Here is a 24,994-nt window from a genome sequence, read left to right on the forward strand (position 1 = left end):
AATGTTCCATTGTTTAATTCAAACTCAGGCCTCACACTAGCTAGGTTAGAATTTAATTATTTTAGCATGTGTATTAGCTATTTATGTGAGCATAACTGTAACTTTTAAATTGTCTTATATTAAAATCCATAGTAAATAAACATTTTAAATATATAAATTATGTTTTAGATTTATAATAAATAATTTGTTATGACAGGAAGGTGTTTTAAAATTAAAACTGATCCGTTTATTCAGAAAGTAATTGTTAAGTATATAAAGTATAAACGATAATTTGCAAAATAGAGACCGAATTTCTTTCATTAATTACAGAATTAATGTGTAAAAAGTATATTCTAAAAACTTTATAACTAAGAGGGTGAAGTTTTAATGAATTTGTTGGTGTGGAAAGAATGTAACATTGAAGAATGGTCTAAGAAATTCGACATATTACTAGTGTTTCAAAAAACAATTTAAAATTTTAGAAACTATTTTTCATTCTCTCTATTTTAATAAGTAATTTAAAAATGCATTATATTTTTTAAAATTGATAACGAACAATTTGTAGAAGTATTTTATAATTTAATTTCATTTGTTACTACAATTTAAAAAACTAAATAGATTATTATTATTTAGAATCAACTAAGGCTTCATTTGATATGGAAGAATATCAATCATGTAAGATTCCATTTATAAACAACACCATCAACAATCCGTTGTAGTCTAGTTGGTTAGGATACTCGGCTCTCACCCGAGAGACCCGGGTTCAAGTCCCGGCAACGGAATTATTATTTTTTTTTTTTCATTACATTTTGTAAAACAATCCTAGTGAAAATTTTGCAAATAAATTTATTCCTAGTTTCATTGTTCATCTACACAAAGAAATCCAAATATTGCAAAATTCTACTTAAATTGTTCAGCAAAATAAAGTGTTCTTATTCGATTGATGCAAGGTTACATGAAACCAATTTGTAAATTCTGAAGAATTTGAGATTTTCACTTCAGACAGCAAAAGAGGGCACACCCTCCTGAACAAAGTTTCTGACCTTCACTCTCACCGCCCCACTCAACTGGTGCACGCTTTTAGCAATCCCAAAAAGCTCATCTTCCCCCATCTTATTCTTCGACGAAACCAGTACCATTTGAGTTCCACAGAGCTCGTCGTAGATCCTCTCGAACTCTTGCAACACCTCCTTCACAATCCCCACCTTGTTCCTCTTCATTAGCATCTTCAGCAACGCCACCACGTGCCTGTGAAAGTTTCCCTCCTCAACCGCGGGTGACTCGGACTTCACACTTTGCAGCAGTTTCAAGAGCCTCTCAACATCCCTGTGAACAGAGTGCAGGGAATGACTATTTTGGGCCACGTCCACGAGAGCTGCTGCATACCCAGTAGCGGGATTTGAGTTGCATATGGAAGATGACGCTCTGGGTTTGAGGGGTGAGAGAGAGACAGGAAGCGAAGGGGAAGATTTGTGGGAGAAAGATCTGGTTTTGGGGAGAAAAGTGGGTGTGGAAGTGGAGAAAACATGATGGGGTTGTTGTGGTCGTGAAGGGGTTGCTTTGAAGGGGGAAAAATCGCGATTTGTTAGGGTTGGTGAAGATGGAAAAGGATGAACTTTAAGGGTTGAAACCGAGGTTGAGAGAGTATCCATGGAAAGTGGGTTTCAGATGGACAAGTTTTTAGGTTTTATTGGATTTTGTTTTGTTTGGGAAAAGAGGAGGTATGTTGAGGATAAGTTTTCGCCACTTGGTCTCACAAAGGAACACATACGAATGGTAGTGAGGTTAACCTAAGTCACAATTTCAATGTTCTATAATATTATTTGGGTTTAATTATTTTTTTACTTCCTATTTTTATTTAAAAATAAAAAATTGCTCATTTGATTTCTTTTAGTTTTAATTTGGTTTAATTTTAAAAACTAATGTAATTTAATTTTTTTTTAAATGTTTTTAGATGGATTAATGATTTTTTTATCAAAATTAAAATTATTAATAAGATTGATTTGCTTTATTAAATTAATTAAGATAATTGTAATGCTAATTTTGATTAAAAATTAATGATTTGTTTTAAAAAAAATTAATAAAAATTATCAAATTACATCAATTTTTTAAAAATCGAAATTAAATTAAAATTTAAAAAAATATAAAAAATCAATTTAACATTTTTTAAAAGAATTATGAAAAAATTAATTAAACCTAGTATTTATTTGGGTTAAATATGTTTTTGGTCCCTTAACTTTTAGTGAATTTTGGAATTAGTCTATTTCGAAATTTTGGACCAATTTAATTATTTATCTTTCGAAATACGTGGATTTAGTCATTTTAATCAAATTTTGTTAAGTTTATTTGACATTTCAAGCACATTTCTAATAGGATTTGACTTAACATTAAAGCAAAAAGGTGTCATACATTATAAACAACTCAAATACAATCCTGAAATGCATACGAAATATCAAATAAATCTAACAAAATTTGATTAAAAGGACTAAATTCATATATTTCGAAATATGAAGGAGTTTGATACCCACTAACAACAACCTGCCTTGCGAAGTGGGGGGACACTTGGAACAAGGGGTTGAGGTGTATTGGGCTGCAGACCTAACATGCCGCTGGAACGGAGTGGCGCCATGGATGTTATAACAATGGTTTTGTGTGAAAAGAAACAAATGTTTGATTAAGTTTAATGTGAGGAAATAGAGTATTAATTAATTTTAAACTAATATTATATTTTTTTTTCAAAAATATCTATATAAAAAATGCAATTTAACGGTCAATTTTAGCATAAAACTATTAAATAAAAATTAAATAATGCAATCAATGAAAAAATTATTTAGTGTGAGAGGAAGTCATGTTCCCAAAGTATAGGTAGTTAAAATTTCAATTTACCAAGAAGCTACGCATTTGCTATCAGGAATTGTAAAAAGCTTGACTATGGAAATTTTTTAACTATATTATATGATTTTAGGTGGTTAAAATTAAAGATAATTACTTATAGAAATAATTATTCTTGAGTTTTGTTAAGCTTCGTATTACTCCTAGGAGGGAAGATATGGAATTTTGAAAAGAGAAAAAAAAAGTGTGAATTACCAAAGAAATTAACTTTTTAGATTTTTTTTTTCACAAAGAAAGATTTTTCTTTTAAATTTAGGACTTGTACTGGTAGTTGTGTTTACCTAACCATTCAATTCCTTGCATAAATCTATCACATTCATATTCTTAGGATTCTCTACTATGATATGATATTTTCATTGATATCTTTCTTACAATCAAGGGTAGTGGAGGTTCCCTAATAAATACTCATAAAGACCATCAAATAAATACAACGACTAAAGACTAAAGAAATCACAAAATTAAGAGAATAAAAGAAAAATTGAGAATAACAAACCCATGACTAGGGAGGCTTTATTATATAACCAGGAAAAGACAAATTTCAATATAAAAATAAAGTATAATTTATTTGGTATCCAAATTTTTTGTTAAGTTTAATTTGGTCTTTGTTTGTTTAATTTAGTATTCCAATTATTTAAAAAGATTCAATTTGGCCATCTCCGTTAAGTTGGAGTTAATACTGTGTCCCTACAGGACACGTGTCAAACCATGAATTCTTTCTTTAATTTTAAATTTTTTTCAAATTTTTTTTAAACTGTCACGTGTCAGTTTACTATCATGTCACGTGACAGCTTACAATCATGACACATAGAAGTTGTAATAGTTATTTTCAATTTAGTCCTGTATTTAAATTTTTTGTTCAATTTAGTATCCTAATTTTTTAAGATGATCCAATTTCGTACTTTCCAATTTGAGACCAAATTAGTAACTAAGTTTAATTATAACTTATATATACATATGTTAAGATAATTGTTTTGAATTTATACATCAAATCACTACACCTAAATATTCAAATTATTTTATTTTTTACAAGTGTAAAAAATTTCATGTGTAAAAAATTACAAAGGTAAAAAATGTAAAAAATAAAATAATTTAAATATTTAGGTAAAATGATTTGATGTATATATTAGAAAAAGTTATTGAAACATGTATATATAAGTTGTAATTAAGCTTATTTACTAATTTGGTCTCAAATTGGAGAGAACGAATTTAGATCGTTTTAAAAAATGGGGTACTAAATTGAACCAAAAATTTAAATAAAGGACTAATTTGAAGATAACTATTACCACGGTTACATGTCATGATTGTAAGTTGCCACGTGGCACGACCATAAACTTACATGTGGCAGTTTATAAATTTCAACAAAAAAAAATTTAAAAATTTTAAAAAAAATTTAAAATTTCACATCTTGACACATGTCCTGTATGGACACGGTGTTAACTCCAAATTAACGAAGATAACCAAATTGAATCTTTTTAGATAATTGAAATACTAAATTGAACAAAAAAAATATAGAGACGAAATTGAACTTAACCAAAAAAATTGAGTAGCACATATGCATAACATTAGTATGCATCACTTCAAATTATCACTTATTTTCTTTGATATATAAGCACTTAACTAACGTCATAACTATAATAAACTCCAAAATACTATTTCCTTCTTCTTCTTTTTTTCTCTTATCGAGTTTTGTAAAGATAGAATTAAAGTTATAATTTTCTTAAAGCATCAATCTTGTACGCGAAAGTTTGTCTACCTGAAATTTACCGCAGTGACACAATAATAAAAATAGTTAAAAGACCATTTTTGTGATTTTTTTTAATCTATAAATTATAATGATATTTGTCATGTTTAATTGTTCAAAAAGTACAAAAATATTTACTATGTTTATAATTTTTTACAAACAGATATGATACTCATGACATTTCTAAATATACAAAAATTTCAATAATTTTAAATAGATACTTATGTACATTATATAAATGATTTAGTTTTAAAAATTTTATTTTATAGTACAAGACTTAAATAATGTCAACATGACATATTCTGATAACACCTTAATAAGTTTTATCAAAACTACATTAAGATAAGAATTGGTTAATCAATGATTTAGAAGGTTTATATAAAATAATTTTTATTGTAAATTAATATCTAAATTGATTATTAATATTAGTTATAAAAAAATTTATTATTAAAAAAATTAACTTTTAAATTAGTCTTTAATTAAGAAATTAACTTTTAAATTAGTCTTTAAATATAATTTTGTTCACTATAATTATTATTTAATAATTTTTTTTGTAGTGAATTATTAAATGAAGAAAGTGTTTAAAATGAGAAAAGAATACTCAACCTTTTCAAATGTTCAAATTAAGAAAATATAAATAAATGGGAAAATTAAATGTTAAAATGAAATCATTTTATACATAGCAAGTCATACAAAATTTACAGAATAAACCAAATAAATCTTTGAAGTTCATATGATTTTAAATATCATATGATTGTTTACTATTCTATTAAAATCTCAATGAAATATCAAATATGACAAGATACTCGTTAATGTCAAAAAATCTCTTTTGTATACCAGAAGATTTTTTTTCTTATAAAATTTCCGAAAAATATTTTGAAATTCTGTCATAGGAACCAATTAAGTAAAATGTTTATGGTTCGATCTTTGAGACGGATACGACATTTGTTGCTGGATTGGATAGATAATTACCCTCAAACAACTTGAGAGGAATTTACGTGTGCCCATCGTCTTGTTTGATTAGATGCTGCTGCAATAAATCACCATTGTTGAAGGAGATTGTTTCCGTCACATTCATCTTTTTCTTCTTTTTTACGTCATGATTAAACAATAGCTTGTTTGGTTTGTTTCTGGGTCTCCACGGTTAAAATAATTGTGATTAATGCAACAATTTTCCAACAATCAGTGTTATTACATTTTACAGAGGAAGAAACGATGATTGTTTGTACTATACCAGTTCTGTCGGTGCATAAAGTCCCAATCTGGATGTTATTGCAGTCCCTACAATGGATTTTTAGAATGTTTATTTCGTTCATTACCATGATGTGCTCACTGCCATGTGCCTTTAAGAACAAATGGTAGGCCATGCATGTTCATGTTATAAATTTACACTATGGGCCTCTGAATATGGCCTTTTTAACACCTATTTTATAAAAGAAGTAAAATTATAACATGAATTAAGTTTTTATGTTTTAATACTAATCTGTGAAACTTCAATACCTAAGTTAACTTTAATTCATTAAAAAAAATTAACATTATTATTTCTTTCTTTTTCTTTAAGAGGAGTTTAATTTTTAAATTTCGCATTTAGAACCTATGTTGTTAGGATCGAACATTTATCATTAAGCTAAAAGCTATAACAATTACTTAGAGTGTAACTTTTTTCAATTTTTTTTACTTAAGAATGTAACATAAGTCCAAACGTCACCATTTGATTGTGACTCGGTCCACTTGACTTTTGTCACATGACAATTGATGCTACCTGCAACAATCTTTTCCTCAGCGGTTATCCTAGCATAAATCCTTATTCTTTTGTAACTTGATCCACCTGACTTTCATCATAAAATAATTTTCATCATAAAATAATTGTACAATCCGCAATAATCTTTCCTTTAAGAATTATTAACCGAGAATCAAACTGATAAACTTGCTCTGATTCTGATTATTAGATCTACAGATAGATATGCAATATGTATCTCTAGTAAAAATGGAAAACACCAGACAACAATACCAATGGGATAAGCAAGTAGAAAACATCAATTCAAGATAACATTATATCCAAGTTAGGAACTATGTTTAATTGTTAGCATTTCCGCATTTGTTCCAATGATACAAACAAAGATGCAAAAAATTCGTTAAAAAAAAAAGGCATGTGTATGCTTGCAACAGACATTAAGATCAACTAAATACGAACCAGACATTTCATCAACCAGTCAATAAATTACCTGTGATTCAAAATCCCTTTCCCAAGCATCACATCTTTTTATCAATTGTCTGTATCTTATTTTCAATTTATTAGGAAACTGCTACATAATACAGTGTGGCATCTCAGTTGCAGAAGGTAATAATGCCGTCATGCAAATATATTATTATATTTGGTGCAGTGCATTCAATTTGGTAAAGCATTAAAGGGAGACAAAGACGGGGCCATTACTTTACCCATTTCCTTCTTTTGCTGCCATTGATTGAACTCTGTTCTTCTTCATTTCATTTTTCTTTTCCCTTGCTTTTCCATATTCTTTGCTTTCTCCTACTTACCTCCACGACCAAATAGGAAAGATTTAACCAATGTTTTAGAGCGTAATTTGAGAAGGGCAAGAAGAAAGTGCCTTGCTTTAAACTTGTCTTGAAGCTCGTGGTAATCTTGGGAAGAAAATGAATCAGGAAATGAATGGTGTTGAGACTGAGAGGGTGAGAGAGAATATACACGACAAAATAGATTACGTGTTTAAGGTGGTGGTGATAGGGGACTCAGCAGTGGGAAAGAGTCAAATGCTCTCAAGGTTTGCAAAGAATGAATTCTGCCTTGACTCGAAGTCCACCATTGGAGTTGAGTTTCAAACCAGAACTGTGACAATCAATGGCAAAGTTATCAAGGCCCAGATCTGGGATACTGCTGGCCAAGAAAGGTTCACCTTCTCTCCCTCTCTCTCTCATTCCTCAAATTTTGTTTGATTTCGTTTACATTAAGCTAAATTTAGTGTCGGCTTTTGAAAAGGGTATTTTTCTGGTGTGGTGTAGATACAGGGCAGTGACAAGTGCATACTACAGAGGTGCATTGGGGGCGATGGTGGTGTACGACATAACTAAACGACAGTCGTTTGATCATGTAGCAAGGTGGGTTGACGAACTGCGAGCACAAGCAGACAGCTCCGTGGTGATAATGCTGATCGGGAACAAAGGAGATCTTGTGGAGCAAAGAGTGGTGCATGCAGAAGATGCAGTGGAGTTTGCAGAGGATCAGGGCCTCTTCTTTTCTGAGACTTCAGCTCTCAGTGGTGAGAATGTGGACACTGCGTTTTTCAAGCTTCTGGAACAGATTCACAGGGTCGTCTCAAAAAGGTCTTTGGAAAGTGGAAAAGGGAAGGCCACACGTCACACCAATGTTTCCACTCTTCAGGGATCAAAACTGGATGTGATCTCAGGTGCTGAATTGGAAATTAGTGAGATGAAGAACTTATCTTCATGTTCTTGTTGAGATATAAGTAAAAGGAAAGAGAGAGAGTAAAAAATACATGCAGTAAATCCTTTTTATACGTATAAAAGAAAATCTGTTGAATTATCAATCTAATGCGTTTGATGAGATAGGATGATTGAGTTCGTCTGGTCCTTGCATTTTTTTTTTCAGTTTGATTACGACAGATTACAGTGACAGACAGCAATCTGATGTATTGTTTTACCATCCAGGAGAAGAAGAAAGAGTGCAGAGCTTATATCAAACTTTGATTGCTTTAACTGGATAGAAATGTTTAATTTGTTTATATACGAGTTTTGGGAAAATTTTACATATGCATTTTTTAGTTTTTCTATACCTAATAAAAATAATAACATTTTTACTTTTTTTTTTGTTTATTCATCCTATCGTAAAATAAAAATGTAAAGTTAGTCGGTAAATTGTATACGAAATACGGGTATGGTCTTATACTTCTCTTTATATGAACGAGTTTGGGTGACAAAAATATTCATGTTAGTATTTGGTCATTTTATTAATTGTGGATATAATATCTGTATTTGCATATTTTCATAATTTATAAAAAAATATAATTAAAATATAATTTATATTTTAAAGTTAAATTTAATTAAAATGTATATTTAATTTATATTTTGAAAATTATTAAATTAAAATTTAATTTAATTTAATTTAAATTATATTATGTTTTATATTTTTTAATTTTATTTAAAAATTATAAAATATTTTTTTAAATATGTGTTGGTATTTATGGATATTTATAAGTTTTTAAAAAGTCATGAATATTTTTTAAATAGGTATCCGACAAGCAACGAATGAGAGAATTTGTTTATTACAAATTAAATATTGAATAAACACTATCCGTATTTGACCTGACTTGTTATTATCCCTAAATAAGTTGATTCTGTAAATATATCTTGAATTTTCTTTTACAAGATAAACTTTTAAATAGGAAGAAGAAAATAAACAATTTCAAAATTTGATGATCAAATACATGAATATAAAAATCTAAAATTAATAATGTTTTGACATAAAATAATAAATCCTTTTTTTTTCTAATTTTTATAAGCATCTTGGACTCAGTAGGCTAGTTGAGCCCATGAAAGTCTGACCCAAATTTTGTAACAGCTAAGATGGGCTTTTGTAAGCATAAGCAACACTTTACATGGTGCCAAGGGCCAATTGCAAAACGTAAGCTATGTCAAAATAACAAGATTAGAAGTTTAGTAGATATGTTTGAATATAAAATATTTTCATAGCATTCATTGGAAAGTCAATTATTGAAGTATGGGAATGGAACTATTGAAGCGTAAGCCTTCTAATTTGACTTCATTTCTTGTGCCTCTTGCATTTATTCCACAACCCTTTTCTTTTCAACATCTATCTCTTTCTCAAACCATACCTCAAACTTTATATTTTATTCACTTATGACGTGCCGTGTTATACGTTCATACTATTTTACAAAATTAAAACTCTAATCCTACGTACAAAAAAATATGATTCTTCCTTAAAAATATTCTTAGACGTTTAAATTGCGGTCGGCGAATAAAGTAGGTTCAGTTGACAAGGACAAAATCAATGTCGAACTACCGATTACAGTATAATTTTTTTTTTCGCAAGTAAAGAACATCTTCTTAAAGCAGCATATGCGTGTGTAGAATTTGACAAAAGAAAAGAAAGATTATTTGAACGTCGCAGTCAATTATCTCTGTTATAACCATGAATCTGAGTTAGCGTAGCGCAAATTTTCTGACTTTTTCGTATAATTTATAGCAACAATTAGTATAATAATTATTATTTCTATTTATCTCTTTTTAGAAATTATTATTATATTTATCACATTTTTTATTAAATAAGGATGACGTCTAAAAAGATGTTAAGGTTATAAACGAGTAAGAATCGGCTTAAGCACGATGATGAGTAAAATTATTGCTCTAGGTGACATTAAATGTACTGTGACATAGATTAAATAGTTACATTCTTTAAGTAAAAATAGTTGCAGATCACTAATGACTATAGTCTTTTATCCAATAATAAATTCTCCATTTTGATAATTGGTATCAAAATAAAGATCACAGAATTTGATTCATGAACAATTATTAAGAGAAAAATGATCGTGGATTGCACAATTATTCTTTAACAGAGTCAGATGTGTCAAACCAAAATTCTTAGAAAAAACAAAAGTAGTTTACATCCACAATGTCCCATTATTTCAATCTCCATCATAAATATGAACTTACAAATTGTCATTTGGAATGAAAATAACATGTAATTTTGTCATTAATTCCTGTTGAATTTTGTTCTCACATTTATAGACAGCACAACGCAAATTCTTTTCAACTTCAGTGAGCTCTGGCTACGATCCTTTAGATTTTTCATTTTTATCTTAAAATGACTGAAACTCGTTATTTTTTTTAATAATCGTAAATTTTACTTTAGTGTCAGCTTTTTAGCGTTAAAAGTCTTTCTTCTACCAAAATAGTGTTGCCCAAGATGTCAAACGTTTAATTAACATTACAATTAAATGTAGCATAAACTTTTATAACGTAAAGCCAATTTTTGACCACAAAAACGGTGGGTTGATGAAAAAACTAAAAAAACATTAGAGTTTTATAAATATATTTCCATTATTTCGTGTTTTTTTTTTTATACATTAAGATGACAAACTGTTTAAAATTATTTAAATAATGGGGGCTTTATCTTGATTTTGTGCACTTGACTACATTTACTTTAAGCCTTTTTTTAAGAGAAATTCTTAAAAACAATTTTTTATTGCACCCAACAAACTCATGTTATTGGGATAAAAGAACCATTATAGCTCATAATGTTAATGGTAGCTGTCGGTCAGAGGTGATGTAGCCGGTGGGTATGGAAGCACTGTGATGATGATGGTCATGGTCCTGTCTTAATTACTGTCCATTAATTTCACTTCACAAATCCAAAGAAACTCACTGGGGTCGTATAAAAAAATTCTGAGTTAAATCTAATTTCACAATTTTCTTTTCTGCATTCAATACACTTAAAATATTTACGGCTTAACTGTAATTTTAGTTTCAATAAATTTCACAATTTTGGTAATGTAGGGATCAAAATTAAAAAAAAACGATTTTAATAATACAAATTAACTTTTAAATTAAATCAGCAAAAAAAAATTATTAATTACTCTATTTTAAAAACTAGTTTTAATTAAAAGTTAAATTTTGGTTATAAAAGTAGTTTAGAATTGAAATTAGTTTGGTTTTATACAAAAATAAGCATGCACACAGTGCACCTTCATCACTGCTCCAGCTGGCCTGATGTTGAAAAATTGGTTCCGTCGACAGAGAGGGCAAAATTTTTGTCCATGCCATTGCTATGAACAAAATTAAAGAACTCAAAGATTCTTCTATTTCATTAATTCATGCCCACATTCCAGAGGTAATAGAGAATGTAAGGTCAGAAGTGAAAATTTATTACACTTTTCTTTTTCTTTCCCTTTCATTTTAAGTGAGTCATTGTCCTGTTACTACTTAATACTCAGCTATAAGATCAGAATCTAACTAAAAAACATTCGTTAAGTCACTTTATTAATTTTAATTGGAGAAAATGAGATTTTTTACTTCACTCAACTCTTCGTAAAAGTATCAATTAAGAATGAGCATAAGAACAAAACTCCACCCAAAAAATATAATTTGTTAAATAAGAAACTATTGAAACTTAATTACCACGTCAAGTAGTTTATTTTGTTCGACTTTTTATCCTCTTTTTACCAAATTTAGTTCTTTTTTAAGAGATAACATAGACAAGTTACAATCGCTTGACTTATTATCTCTATATTAATTTAAACTAGTCAATGGGCATATTTTCTTTGAATTATGAGACATTTTTATATTCAAGAAAAATCTTTATAATAGAAAAAAGAAAAAACACACGTGCATAAAAATAATTTGAAATTAAATTTAGTTAAGTTAAAGTTAGTGCATCAGTCTTTAAAATGAAAAGATTAAGCCTGACTAAAATAAAAAAGTAATGTAAATTATTATATGAAAAAAAAAATAGTAATATTTGTGCGGTGAAGCACACGTCTCTTATTCGGTCATAAAACTACAATCATTGAGTTTGGCGGGGAATAAAGAAAGGAATAAGCAACCAAGTCCTATAAATAATAAAGATTCAAAATTTATATACTATATACTTGGCTAGTAATTAATCTGCTTTATTCATCGAAGATGCTTGGTAGTCTTATCGATGATGGTTAGATGGTTGGAATATAAAATGGGAAGATGGAACGAAGAATCATATACATGTGACTCTTCATAATAAGGACTGCATGTCATGAAACAGTGTAACACTGTTTAACACTATATAACTTTTTATCACTCATGGGCTCCGGAAACAACCATAACTGAGATTTTCTGATGTTTTTTGTCAGCTATCTAACACTCCCTACTCATATGCATGATGAGTTTGTGTTTACTTCATGATAGTGAACCCAGTCCTTGTTATATGCTTTAAATTAGATATGCATTAAATTGACTTTGTTTTTCCCTTTCAATTGGTATACCAACTTCACTCACAACAATACCAAACATTACAAAAGCTCTTCTCATATAGTTCTCACATGACACAACAAAAATTGTGGGGAGGTATTATTATGAAAACTGTAATCAATCGCTTTAAAGTAACCATTTCGTAATTTGTAACTAATCAAAACACTTTTACGGACTTCATATTCTAACCCAAACCAGAACGTAACATATCATTCTTGTGAGAAACTTTCGGGTCCTGGGGAGAGGAAGAAACATTTGAACTGTGCATGAATGATTTTCTTTTCCTAAAAAAAAAACTCTATACATTAGACTGGATTCACAGTTCACCAAAATGAGGAAACAAACTCTAAGGATAACTTTTCTTCTGCCTATGCAAATTATTTTCCTATATGCAATGTATGAATCTAATTATAAAGATTTACAGTTCGATGCTGATGGCTCAAAAATGGACAATAACAAACACCTTGTAAGAGTTCCAATGTTTGCATCCCATGAACGATTGTTGTTGTGTTCAATTCGGCTACGAACAAAAGAGCTTGCCCCCAAGTTGTTCATCTCTGAAAGGGTATCTGAAATTATCTTTTCCACGGTGCAATCGGGGACATTGCACATAGCTTTCCAATAATTTGATTATTAGAGACTAACTATCGCAATGGACTCGCGGGCAAGGAAGAAATGGAAGACGAAGATTTTCTTGTAACCCTGAATCTGAAAAAACTGTACAGTCTCCGCAAATCCTTAACCGTATGGACACCCTCACCGCAGACAACCCCATCCGGTTCACCCATTTCATCATCCTCCTTCTGCCGTCCGGTCAGGCCGCACCCCCTACCATCACCGTCCGTTTGCAATGCGGTGATGACTGATCTAATAGCCCGACTCGGCGAGTTCCGGTTCGCGATCATCAACTCGCCGATTTCAGCGGGACTCAAACTCGCACCGTTTTGGAAAATCTCCTGCACCTGAGGGAACAGCTTATGGTCCTTCACCCCAAGGTAACTGTTCGCCAGCGTCTTAAACGCCGAAAAATCACAAAGCGGAAAATGGATATGCACATCGACCCGACCCGGACGAAGCAGGTTCGGGTCAACGTGCTCCTTCGTGTTCATCGTGAACACCATCACCCTCTCCTCCGCGCAACACGAGGTTATAAGCCCGTCCATGAAGTTTAGTATCCCCGAAACGCTTATTCTCTCCGTTTTCTCCGCCACAAACCGGTCCAGGTCCTCGATCACCACCACCGATTTCGGCGTCGTATGCAGGAGGAGCAATTTCAGATCCGAATCGCTAGGGATTTTACTCAGGTCGATGTCGAACACGTCGTACGAGAGGAAATTGGCCATGGCGGCGACGAAGCTCGATTTTCCGGTGCCGGAGGGGCCGTAGAGGAGAAAGCTCCGTTTCCAGACGCGGCCGAGGCGGTTGTAGTACTGTTTCGCTCTGAGGAACGATTCGAGATCGGATTTGACCTTGTTTTTGAGATCCGGTTCCATGGCGATGGTGTCGAACGTGGAAGGATGCGTAAACGGAACGGATCTCCACTGCCCAAACTCATCGGCGCTGTTGGTGAAGAGGCGCAAGTCGCGCTTCCCTTGCTGCTCGATTTCGTCGGCCACGGCGTGAATGTGCTGGAGATAAGGACGGAGGATTCGACGCTTGTCCACCTTCCTGATCTTGAGAACGTAGGTTCCGGTTCCTTCTGGGTTGGGATGAGCGGGTTGGCTGAACCAGTAGATTGTGGCTCCGAGAAAATGGTCCTGGATGGTTTGGTTGGGAGCGAGGCAGAGGACGATGTCGTTTGGGTTCTTCCCAGTGACGATGTTGGCGAAGTGGGAGTCTTGGATAGAAGGTAGGGAATGTAAGTATAGGGAGAGCTTGGAGTAGAGGTGGTTGTGGTGTTTGGTTTGGTTCAGTTCAGGTACTGTGAGGAATTGATACACGTGGAACCAATCTTCCATTCCTCTCCATAGCCTCTTGCCGCACCCCGTTTGGAACAGCACGGCTCCGGCCACCGCGAACAGGAAGGCGGCGGCGGCGAGGGTTAACAGAAATATGGGAGTGAGAAGAATCATGGCAAAGACGCTCATCCACCTCAAAACACCATTTTTGGATTGTTGAGAGAGAGAAGAAGGCCTCTTTTATTTCACAACTTTTCAATTTATTTGTTTACCGCTCTTCTCTTCTCATTCTCTCATTGCATAGACCCATTTTTGTTTTTATTATTTATTTATTTATTTATTTTTATTCCCCTCATGCTATCTCTTCTTTTGCTTTATTTTTGTTCTGCATCTGTTTTCACAGAATCCATTCGGATAATTACAATCTACAGTATCATCTAAACGAATAAATTAACCTCCTTATTATATTATTATCATTCTTGTTCAATTTTTATTCCAAGAAAATGTTTGATCCATCGGTTTACATCCTACACGTGTTTACGATCAAATATTTACGCTCACATCTTACCAAATTTTTTCAAACGATATCTTATCTATTATACATATTTCGTTGAAGTATTTCTGTAGCGTGTGATTCACACTTTAGATAATAATTCGTGTCAAATTCATGGTCGGATTCAGAGTAATAAAATAAAAACGTAAAATATATTTTTAATTTCTATAAATATGATTTGTTTGATATATTTCCTACTTTTAAATCCTCAATTTCCTTTTTAATCATAGTCAACAATAAATATACCTAACTGAGGAATTTGGTATATTTAAAGTAATTCAAATATCTTAATTTAATATAATTGTTGAAATAAAAGATGATAATAAATATATCAAATTAAGATATTTAAATTACTTTAAATATGCAATTCAATTAAGTAATACATTAATTATTCAATAAAAAAAGGTAATTACATATATTATTCTTAAATGTTAATTTAATACTTTAAGTTTTTCTATATTAATATTTGTAAAAAATGAACATAAATGATTGTAACATATTAATTTTGATATCATCCTTTTAAATGATTGTAACATATTCTTTTTAATAATTACAAACGATGAATTTGTTTCCTATGATAAAAAATAACAATCAAATAAAACATGTTTTTATTTTGGAATACTCTTATTGTAGCGTATTAAAAACTTACCTGTATTATAAAAGTAATTATTAGTTTTTTTATTCTTAAGTGATTTAAAGTTAATATAAAATAAATTGTTTTATATAATATTATAACATATTTTCTAATAATTATTTTACGTATAAAATGTTAAAATGATGAATAAGTCATTATTAGTATATATAATTCTTTTTTTTAAATAGATATTTGTGAAAACAATTAATAATTATTCAGGAAAAAAATATCAAAGTTATTAATCATAACATTTAAAAAAATAAAGAATACATTGTTATTTTATTTACAAATAAGATAATCATAATTAATGATATTAAAAACACTAATAAAATGTGTCAGATAAAACTAAACAATATTTTGACAATTGAATATTAGTTGCAACATTATACTCTTACTTAATGAATCTCGAATTAATATTTTGCGTAATTTCGCGATACTTTCCAAATAAGTTTATCTCAACTAACTGTAGTTACCACATACTGATTAAATGTCAGATATTTGAAATCTAGCCATAGTTAGTTACCACATACTGATAAAATGTCAGATATTTCAAATTTAAAATTAATAAAATATGTTGCAAGAACTACAGCAAAAAAAAACATTTATAAATATATTCATTTTTTTTAACAGAAATCTAGATTTAAAAAAATTATTTAATTTAAAGGATTTTGAGTTTGGTTTTAATAACAATCGAAGTCTAATTCTGGTTTAAATCTTATTTAATTTAAAGAATATTAGGATTTAGTTATGATAATAATCGAAGTCTAAGACAATTAATCTCTTTCTAATATAAATAATTATTTAGTTTGAGAAACCAACATATTTTTCCTAATTTAAATATTAAAAAATTTCAATTTGAACCAAGTAGTACTATATATGAAAGATGTTTTCTTTCTCAAGCATAATAGATTTAAATACTTTGAATAGGTTATTTTGAGTCTTAACATGGAATTCTAAGGTGAAACACCTTGTTCTCTCTTCCAAATCAGCATAACCAAATAAAAAACAAAGTTTAAGTGTGATGCCACTGTATTTTTCTTCCTACTTTTAACCTCACTCTCTTTCTCAGTATATTAATAGATCAGTGTAGTCAATTTTTAGACTGATCTTTGAAGGTCTTCATGAACTACAACACAATTTTTAATTTTACTTAATTAAGTTTAATGGAAGTTGGATGCATGCTTAATATTAATTAATTAACTGGCATGCACAATGAAAATGCCCCACTCTTCCTTCTTTAAATAGATAGCGTCATGCATGGACTTTTCTTAATCTACTTTGCTTCTCCTTTGCATCTTATACTTTCTCTGTCATTAGTTTACAATTTTTAAAAAGCACGATAAAAAGAAAAATAGTTGATAGTATAATGCTTATTCTTTTGTTATCTTAAAAGTTAAGTACAAATTCTGAAATGACGTTGTTTCCTCTACGTTTTAAGTTTAGTGCTGATGACTAAAACTTTATTAGAAGTTTATAAAAGGAAAAGTTCTGACATTATAATTTTCTACTTTGTTAGTCATGGAGTGATGAAATAAAATACTGCGGATTTTATTTCAGTACATATTATCTGCTATAATTATCATAAAACTAAGTAACCTTGTATTAGTAATTGCTTCATTGATCTGATCAAAATATTTAATTGTATATTCCGCATAATTAGATGTAGAAAAAAAATATTTGTGTATCTACAAATAATTGTGGATAAAAAAACTGTTAAAGATGGAAGAATAAATATTTAAATTGGTGTTTGCAGATAGTTTAAATGAGCTTTTTTGTCTTTTCATTTATAATTAGGGAAAGAATATTGTATTATCCAGACATCTGACTTATTCTATAATAAATAAATTATAAATAAGATTGGGTTCTCTGGATGAATAAATTGCTAAACATATTCTTATAAGTTAAGAAATTCTATAATGATAAAAAAATTTGTACGGAAAGTCTTTCTGATTAAAGTTTCAAAGTGTGTCTTATTATGATATAACAACGGTGTAATAATGCTCACATTGAAGTACACTTCATTGAAAATGTTTATAGTTGGAAAGAGTGAACGAATGTGAAAGAAACTCATCTTAAAAGAATATATTTTTTTATCATATATATATATATATATATAGAATTTCCTTTTTTCTGTCCACATTTTATAATTTCAACTTTATCCTTTACAATGTAATTATTTGTTAAATTTTTTAAAAATTAAGTATTAATTTTACAAGTTTTTATAAAACTATTTAGTTATCTTCTTCTTCTTTTCTCTCCTATTCATCAACAATTATTTTCTCATATTTTCTCTATACATTTCATTTTATTTTTAATAAATATAATTTTATTTTATTTATTAACTTAATAACATTACAATATTATTCATTACTAATATAATATCATGTATATTTAAAAAATGCGTACACACCGGCATAATAGCGTCTGTGTTTACGCTAGTATATATAAAAAAGAAAACTTAGGGTGCTTCAATCCATATACAAAATTATGTACAATGTTTTCCAAACAGATTGTCATCATGATAAAGATAATATCTTACATTTGTTATCCAAAAACTCTTTTCTATATATTTCAATCTTAATAATGATATTCATAATTCTACATAACAGATTAATTACACAAACTATCTTCTTACATAATTTGCTTACTTCATTATATAGAAATGAGAAAGTTGGGTAACATATAAAATAAAAAACACCTAAATCTATTGTCTTAAAATTTTGGATTGAAAGTAGTGTTAAATATCTTATGTAGATTAGATTCAGGTTTTATCCATGTTTTTTTCTCATAAATAAAATATAATAAATAATGAGATAAAAAAAGTATGTAAGAGTGTAATAAATGAAAATAAATAATTTGTTTTAATGTTATTTATTTATGACTATATCAATTGTTTGAGAATTTTATAATATAACCTCACAATCCACATATACATACTAATGATGTGTACTTGTATGAATTTGGATTCTTTACTGATTTTTTTTATACTGTTCCTCTACTGTGTCTTCATTATATACTGATTATCACTAATTTTGATGTTTTAAAATATATTAAAAAGATATTTAAAATATCAATACAGTGTATTTTTAATGCTCAGTAGATGACAACACAAAAATAACCGGTAAAAAATCTGGACTCGTACATGTATTATGTGTTATGTGTGAAAAACACATACTTTAGTTATGTTGTATTCTTATGTATAAATGTAAGGATAATGATATTTTAACTCATTTTTAATTCGTCACTCTCATCACCCTTAGATCATCTATTTTATTTTTTTTATTCATGGGATGTGATAATGTAAAAATGACTGAAATCATAAATTAAAAGTGGATAAAAAAAATTAAATTAAAATATTATTTTACTAAATTTAATTATTCTTATTTAGGAGTAGTTAGATTTTTGAGACGAAGTTTCTTTGGTGTGCTTTTGTCTTAAGCAAGCATAGCATACTCAGAAAAAGCAGAAAATACAAGTTGGATTGGACCTGTAATGGTACGTTGCTGAGTTTGTGTCCGTACAACAGTTGAAGCTAAAAACAAATTGGTTTTGGAAACGGGGAATCGCGTCGTGGAATCTTGATGTTTCAATCTTGTTTTTATTTATACGTACCATTCTGCAATCGATCATGAAATTGGGCCGAGACTGAAAAAGATACTTGGATTTCAGCTCTTCCTTCCATTTTCATTCTAATTTTCTCCACCAGTCTTGGTTTCTCAATCAAACTATCCTCCCAACATCAAAACTATTAATTTTACTTTATTTTTAACAAGTCAAATTTATATTTAATTTTTCACGGTTATATTTGATTTATTTATCCAAAATCATTGCTTAAGAGTTGTTGAAGCATAAACTAAAGGTTCATTCAAAATAAACTGAAGATATTTTATGTAGAGATAGATTTCTTTTTTCTTATATTATGCTCTATTATTACTGTAACATATCTCTTGGTGCAGAGGTAGTTGGTTAGGATAGTAACTTTCTATTCTACTATGTACTATTTTCGTTATTATTATTATAATATTCACAACTTTTTCTATTGTTTTTATTATTGTATTTTTCTTTTATGTCATGATATTATTTTATGTGCATATTTCTCACCACTATTAATCTCAAATTTGTCATACTTTAAAAAGGTGCACTTAAATATAATATATTCTTACAAAAATCATCCTTTGAAATTTATATTTACTTAAACACTACAATTTGGATTTATTTTTACTCAAGGTAAAATTTCAAACAATAAAAATTCAAATACAAAGAGGCGAAAAAATTTCTTCAAATACAAAGTCAACATATTTTTTACTATAACTGTTAAAAATATTAGTCTAAAAAATTCTACAAAACTTTTATTTTAACAAGTGGCTAAAATAATTCATTAATTTAATTTAAGATTAAATCCAACTTAAAAACGGGTTCTCCTTCTAAAACACGGACTTCATTTGATGGGATTATTAAAATTTTATCATTTTGTTTGAATGACAATTTGGAACATAAATGATTTAAAGGTTGAATCTTTTTTTCTTTTTTCTTTTTCTTTTCTAACAAGGCACAGAGAAGAAAGTGACATTAAGGGACAGTAACATCTTAGGCACAAGTTCCTTATCTTTTACTGGGTAGGATCTTCATCCAAGCTCAACCCTCTCTGTCTTCAACTCAATTTCTTCTCCTTCACTCTGCTCAGTGCTGCTATCTCCTTCATACTTCCAATGGCTGCCACACTCACACTTCTAAAGCTTCCAATTCTTCCCAATAAACCAAAACTCCCACGCCCCTCAACCACAAAACTTCTTCCGTTTCCTTCTATCCATTTAAATTCAGACTCATCTTCTCCTAATACACGCAATTCTTCCTTCTTAGATCAGAACATGGAGCCTCTGAAGCCTGCTTTTCTTTCTCTCTCTGCAATCACATTTCCATTCTTACTAGATTCCAAGGCAAGCATGCATTTAGTTGGTTTTTGTTTTGAGATGGTGTTGTTGTTGTTTGGGTTCTAATGAAGGTGTTATTGGCACAGGATGCACTTGCTGTGGGAGGAGAATTTGGGATATTGGAAGGAAGATCATTTGCTCTGGTACACCCCATTGTGATGGGTGCTTTTTTCTTCTATACATTGTGGGCAGGGTATTTGGGGTGGCAATGGCGGCGAGTAAGGACTATCCAGAATGATATCAATGAACTCAAGAATCAACTCAAACCTACCCCAGTTACCCCAGATGGAAAACAAGTGGAAGAAGCATCACCATCACCATCACCATCACCGGTTGAACTCCAAATACAGCAACTCACTGAGGTACCTACTGAAACAATGCATGTCTCTTACATACCCTTGCTCTGGATTGAAAAAATGAGATGTAATGAAATAGATTTTTCCTACTGTGTTCTGATCCTGAAGAAGTTTATTCAAATGAACTCTATGCATTGTTTGTTACAAGATGTGATGGTGTGTGGTAGTTTGATTAATTTGTGGATGCTGAATCATAATGGTATCCAATAAAACAGTAAAATGCATGGAGTATTCATGGAATGCTGAATTCTGAATTCTGATTTCTGAATCTATTGGGCATCTAATTTATGGATACTCTTATTCAGGAAAGGAAAGAGCTGATCAAAGGTTCCTATAAAGATAGACACTTTAATGCAGGATCCATACTTCTAGGTTTTGGGGTGCTCGAGTCTATTGGTGGAGGAGTGAACACATGGTTTAGGACAGGAAAGCTGTTTCCCGGTCCACATTTATTTGCAGGAGCAGGTAAAGATTGAATTTTCATGCATTTGATGAAGCAAAAACAAAGGGTAAAGTTAACACAATGTAGTTTTCTTTTACTAAAAGTCACAACTTTATTATAATGATGACTAAATATAGATATACAGTGTTTATTGTTTGTTACCATATATGATGTTAAAAACATGAGAATTGTTGTGTAATTTTTGGGCAGGTATTACCGTTTTATGGGCACTGGCAGCAGCGCTAGTACCATCAATGCAAAAAGGAAATGAAACAGCCAGAAATCTTCACATCGCACTGAATGCTTTAAACGTTCTGCTCTTTGTGTGGCAGATTCCCACTGGAATTGATATTGTGTTCAAGGTGTTTGAGTTCACAACATGGCCTTGAATGTAAGATTCTGAGGTCTTACTTTCAATTTAGCTTTCTGCCATTATAAATAACGCAATTTTTTACATTTTCCACTTTCCTTTAGCCACGTACCATGAAGAAGTGCCATACAAGCATTGTATTTGTATAATTGCTTTATTACACCATTCTTTAGTGTAAATTGACATATAAATAACTTCTTACTAATGTAATGAGTAGTGCTGCACTGTTACATCTCTCTTAAAAATTATAGCCTAAAAGACCGAAGGTTAACTCTTCACTTCTCACATCATTACACCTTGCCTGAATTAATATTTGAAAATTTGAATTGATTGTATGAACGAAGTGGGTAAGATTTTTTTTCTTTGCTTTTGTTTAGTTTACATGTTACATATCTTTTTCAATATTTTACCAACTTTCTTTTAGGCGGATTTTTGGCGTTTTATGAACTAATCGTTTGAAAGTTTGTTTCACTCTTTAGTTTTTCGCATTTAAACTATTTGTAGATAAAAATATGGAGGTCATGCATTACAGAGTCTAAAATATTACCCTTAGAATTGAAATAGAAATCAGCACTACAAGCAACCAGAGTTGGGTCGGATTGAGTTTGCCACGCTTTCGACCGAGACAAATTCGATTGACTTGAGTAGAGTCACTCGAGTCCAATTAAATGGAATAAAGTTGAACTCATGATGAATCTAGTCAAATTGAATTCATGTTAGATCAATTAGAATTGAGTAAGTTAAACTCATATTTTACCCACATAAAAGCAAAGTTAAGCCCTCGTCGAGTCGACCCACATTTTATATTTTCAGTCTATTTTATACTTTATGTTAAGTTAATATCTTTTCTCTATTTAAACATACGATATTTTTATTTTAAATTTAGATATATGTACAGTGAGATATATTATAAGATTAATGATAAACTCATAATATAAAAAGTAATATAGGAATAAAAAACTGTTGAAAGTCTCACATCGATTAGAGATAAAATACTTTCATATCATGTAAGTGGGATGCAAACCTCACATTCCAAGCTTGTTTTATGGGATTGAGTTAGACTTAAAGTTCAATTCTTAATAGATTATCAGAGTCATGTTATAGTCTATCATAACAAGATTTTTTAAACATTATTTCACCTACACACGTGAGAGTGGATGCAAATCTCACCTTACAAGTCAGTTCCGTGAGATTGAGTTAGACTCGTAAGATTGAGTTAGACTTAATGTCTACTCCTTAACAAAAACCAAATTAATATAATTAAAAAATTTTATTTATAAAAATTATAAGTTTAAATTTAAGTAAAATTAAAATTAGAAATACCCTTAAAATTATTTTACCAATGAAAGGTTAAATTTTATATAAAATATTGTGTCTAATTTTTTCATTTTCACTTATATACCTTACCTTGTAACCGAACCAAAAACTTAGAATTTAACAAGTTAATACTAACTTCAAATTTTCAGTTATCAGCAAGTTTTCAACTATTTTTTTTCTCGCATAACCTTAAACAAGATTTAAAAAAAAAAGTTAAATCAGAGATTCTAAGTGAAATAGGATAAATCTTAAATATACTGTGTCGTGAACCATTAACAAACTACTTGACCTTTTTTTTCCACTTGTATTTACTGTGAAGTCCAAGTGAAAAGCAACAGGGTCAATGAGTTGTCTATTATAAGTATTTTAGTGAACCTTTGATAACCTTCAACACTGACGGATTATATATATGTAGGTATTTTATTGGAAAAATGGTTTTTTTAAATCAATTGTACTTATTGACAACTTACTTTTAACGATACTTTGCTTATTAAAAATATTAAATTTTGTATTTATAAACAAAATATATTAAAAGATAAAAAGTAGATGTAAAGTGTGTATTAAAACTTGTTAGATGTCAAAATAATAGTACTCGTTTTATTGATCTCTCTTACCATTTATACTTAACCGAGAGGTTTATAATTTATAGAAATTATCTCAAACCCTTTGACCCCCATTTTGTTATGTTCATTAAAAGGAAGCATAAATTCCTCACAAGTATGCTGTAAAAATGGTTAGAATCTGTGAATCAATCTAGTCTACTATGAGTTCGGGTTGGGTCGAAATTTTTTTACAAATTTTAGTATGAGTTGATGTTGGTACAAATAAAGAATCACACAAGTGTTTTTTTATTAAGTTGGTCTTCGTATTTGGATAGGTTAGTTTTTTTTAGCCAACATAGTGATAATTTGTATTTTTGTGATTTTGATTTGTATTTGCAGTTTAACATTTTTTTGGAATGTATTTTTTTTTATTGTATTGAAGTTTATGTATATTTTAATTAAAATTATAATTTATTCTTGACTGAAAAAAAAATAAATATTGTATTTTATTTTTAATTAATTGAGTCAATGAACCAACTCATTTAACTCATCAACATGTGATGGATTAGGCTGGGTTCGAAGTATTTAAAAGATATAACTTAAAAGATATTTTGGATGCTACAAGAACCGCAACAATAACAATAATGTTCTAAACTCTCAATATTTGTTTGAAGTAAAAAAACATGTTTTCCTACCAATTAGATTGGTCGTGCATGTGAACACTTTGCCAATAGTAGAGTCTAGAGACGAAGGGAATGTTAGTGTTTTCTGTCATGATGAAGTCACATATATTGGTCTCCATATAGAGCAAAAGGGATCTGAGGAAGAATTCCAATTTGACCTTTTTTTTTTATTACACGTACCATTTAAAGATAGGAAGTGTCCAAATTTTCTATAATATTGGTTTCTATTTAAGATAAAGCAATGTCACTATCTATATTTACGAAAACATTTATCTGAATAAGTTTTAAAAGGCATAAAAACTACCCATGACTACAAGTATATATGCAAGCATAATAGATGAACAAATTCTTGGTTCTCCACTCCTAATTTAAGAAATTTAAACCTACACCGCTCATGGGTGATTGTCAAATGTTTAACGAATATAATAGTATAGTGTTTGCCAAGCTTCATTTCTTCAACAAATATACATTCTGGTTTTATAATTAAATATGAAGATTGGGCAGCCACCGCAGGTTTGAAAATGGAATAATAGACTTCGTTTCAAATTTTCCTGTTAAGGCATGAATAAAAGAACAAGAGAATGAAATTCTTCGTACCCTCAAAGTAGCATTGTGAAGGAAGGCTAATTAAAGAAAGAAAAAAGCATGAAGACATTCA

At 29.9% G+C, this 24,994-nt stretch overlaps 4 protein-coding genes and 1 non-coding gene across 5 annotated transcripts; 3 read left to right on the plus strand and 2 right to left on the minus strand.

Moving 5' to 3' along the window:
• The first annotated feature begins 688 nt into the window (after positions 1-688).
• TRNAE-CUC lies at positions 689-761 on the plus strand. The gene has a single exon. It is a non-coding gene; the product is annotated as a tRNA-Glu (tRNA).
• Positions 762-804: 43 nt separating this feature from the next.
• On the minus strand, positions 805-1,743 carry LOC114186971 (ATP synthase delta chain, chloroplastic). Its single transcript, XM_028075060.1, has one exon. It carries the CDS (start codon positions 1,629-1,631, stop codon positions 978-980), a length of 654 nt encoding a protein of 217 aa, XP_027930861.1. The 5' UTR covers positions 1,632-1,743; the 3' UTR covers positions 805-977.
• Positions 1,744-6,901: 5,158 nt separating this feature from the next.
• On the plus strand, positions 6,902-8,347 carry LOC114187117 (ras-related protein RABA3). Its single transcript, XM_028075251.1, has 2 exons — positions 6,902-7,521; positions 7,634-8,347. The coding sequence occupies exons 1-2, from the start codon at positions 7,268-7,270 to the stop codon at positions 8,088-8,090; spliced, it is 711 nt and encodes a 236-aa protein (XP_027931052.1). The 5' UTR covers positions 6,902-7,267; the 3' UTR covers positions 8,091-8,347.
• Positions 8,348-12,684: 4,337 nt separating this feature from the next.
• LOC114188779 (AAA-ATPase At2g46620-like) lies at positions 12,685-14,794 on the minus strand. The gene has a single exon (XM_028077419.1). The coding sequence runs from the start codon at positions 14,695-14,697 to the stop codon at positions 13,255-13,257; it is 1,443 nt and encodes a 480-aa protein (XP_027933220.1). The 5' UTR covers positions 14,698-14,794; the 3' UTR covers positions 12,685-13,254.
• Positions 14,795-20,283: 5,489 nt separating this feature from the next.
• On the plus strand, positions 20,284-22,024 carry LOC114187528. The gene is made up of 4 exons (XM_028075796.1): positions 20,284-20,632; positions 20,713-20,988; positions 21,288-21,447; positions 21,635-22,024. The coding sequence occupies exons 1-4, from the start codon at positions 20,405-20,407 to the stop codon at positions 21,811-21,813; spliced, it is 843 nt and encodes a 280-aa protein (XP_027931597.1). The 5' UTR covers positions 20,284-20,404; the 3' UTR covers positions 21,814-22,024.
• The last annotated feature ends 2,970 nt before the right edge of the window (positions 22,025-24,994 follow it).

This window comes from Vigna unguiculata, chromosome 6 (assembly GCF_004118075.2).
Source record: "Vigna unguiculata cultivar IT97K-499-35 chromosome 6, ASM411807v1, whole genome shotgun sequence".
Lineage (NCBI taxonomy): Eukaryota > Viridiplantae > Streptophyta > Magnoliopsida > Fabales > Fabaceae > Vigna > Vigna unguiculata.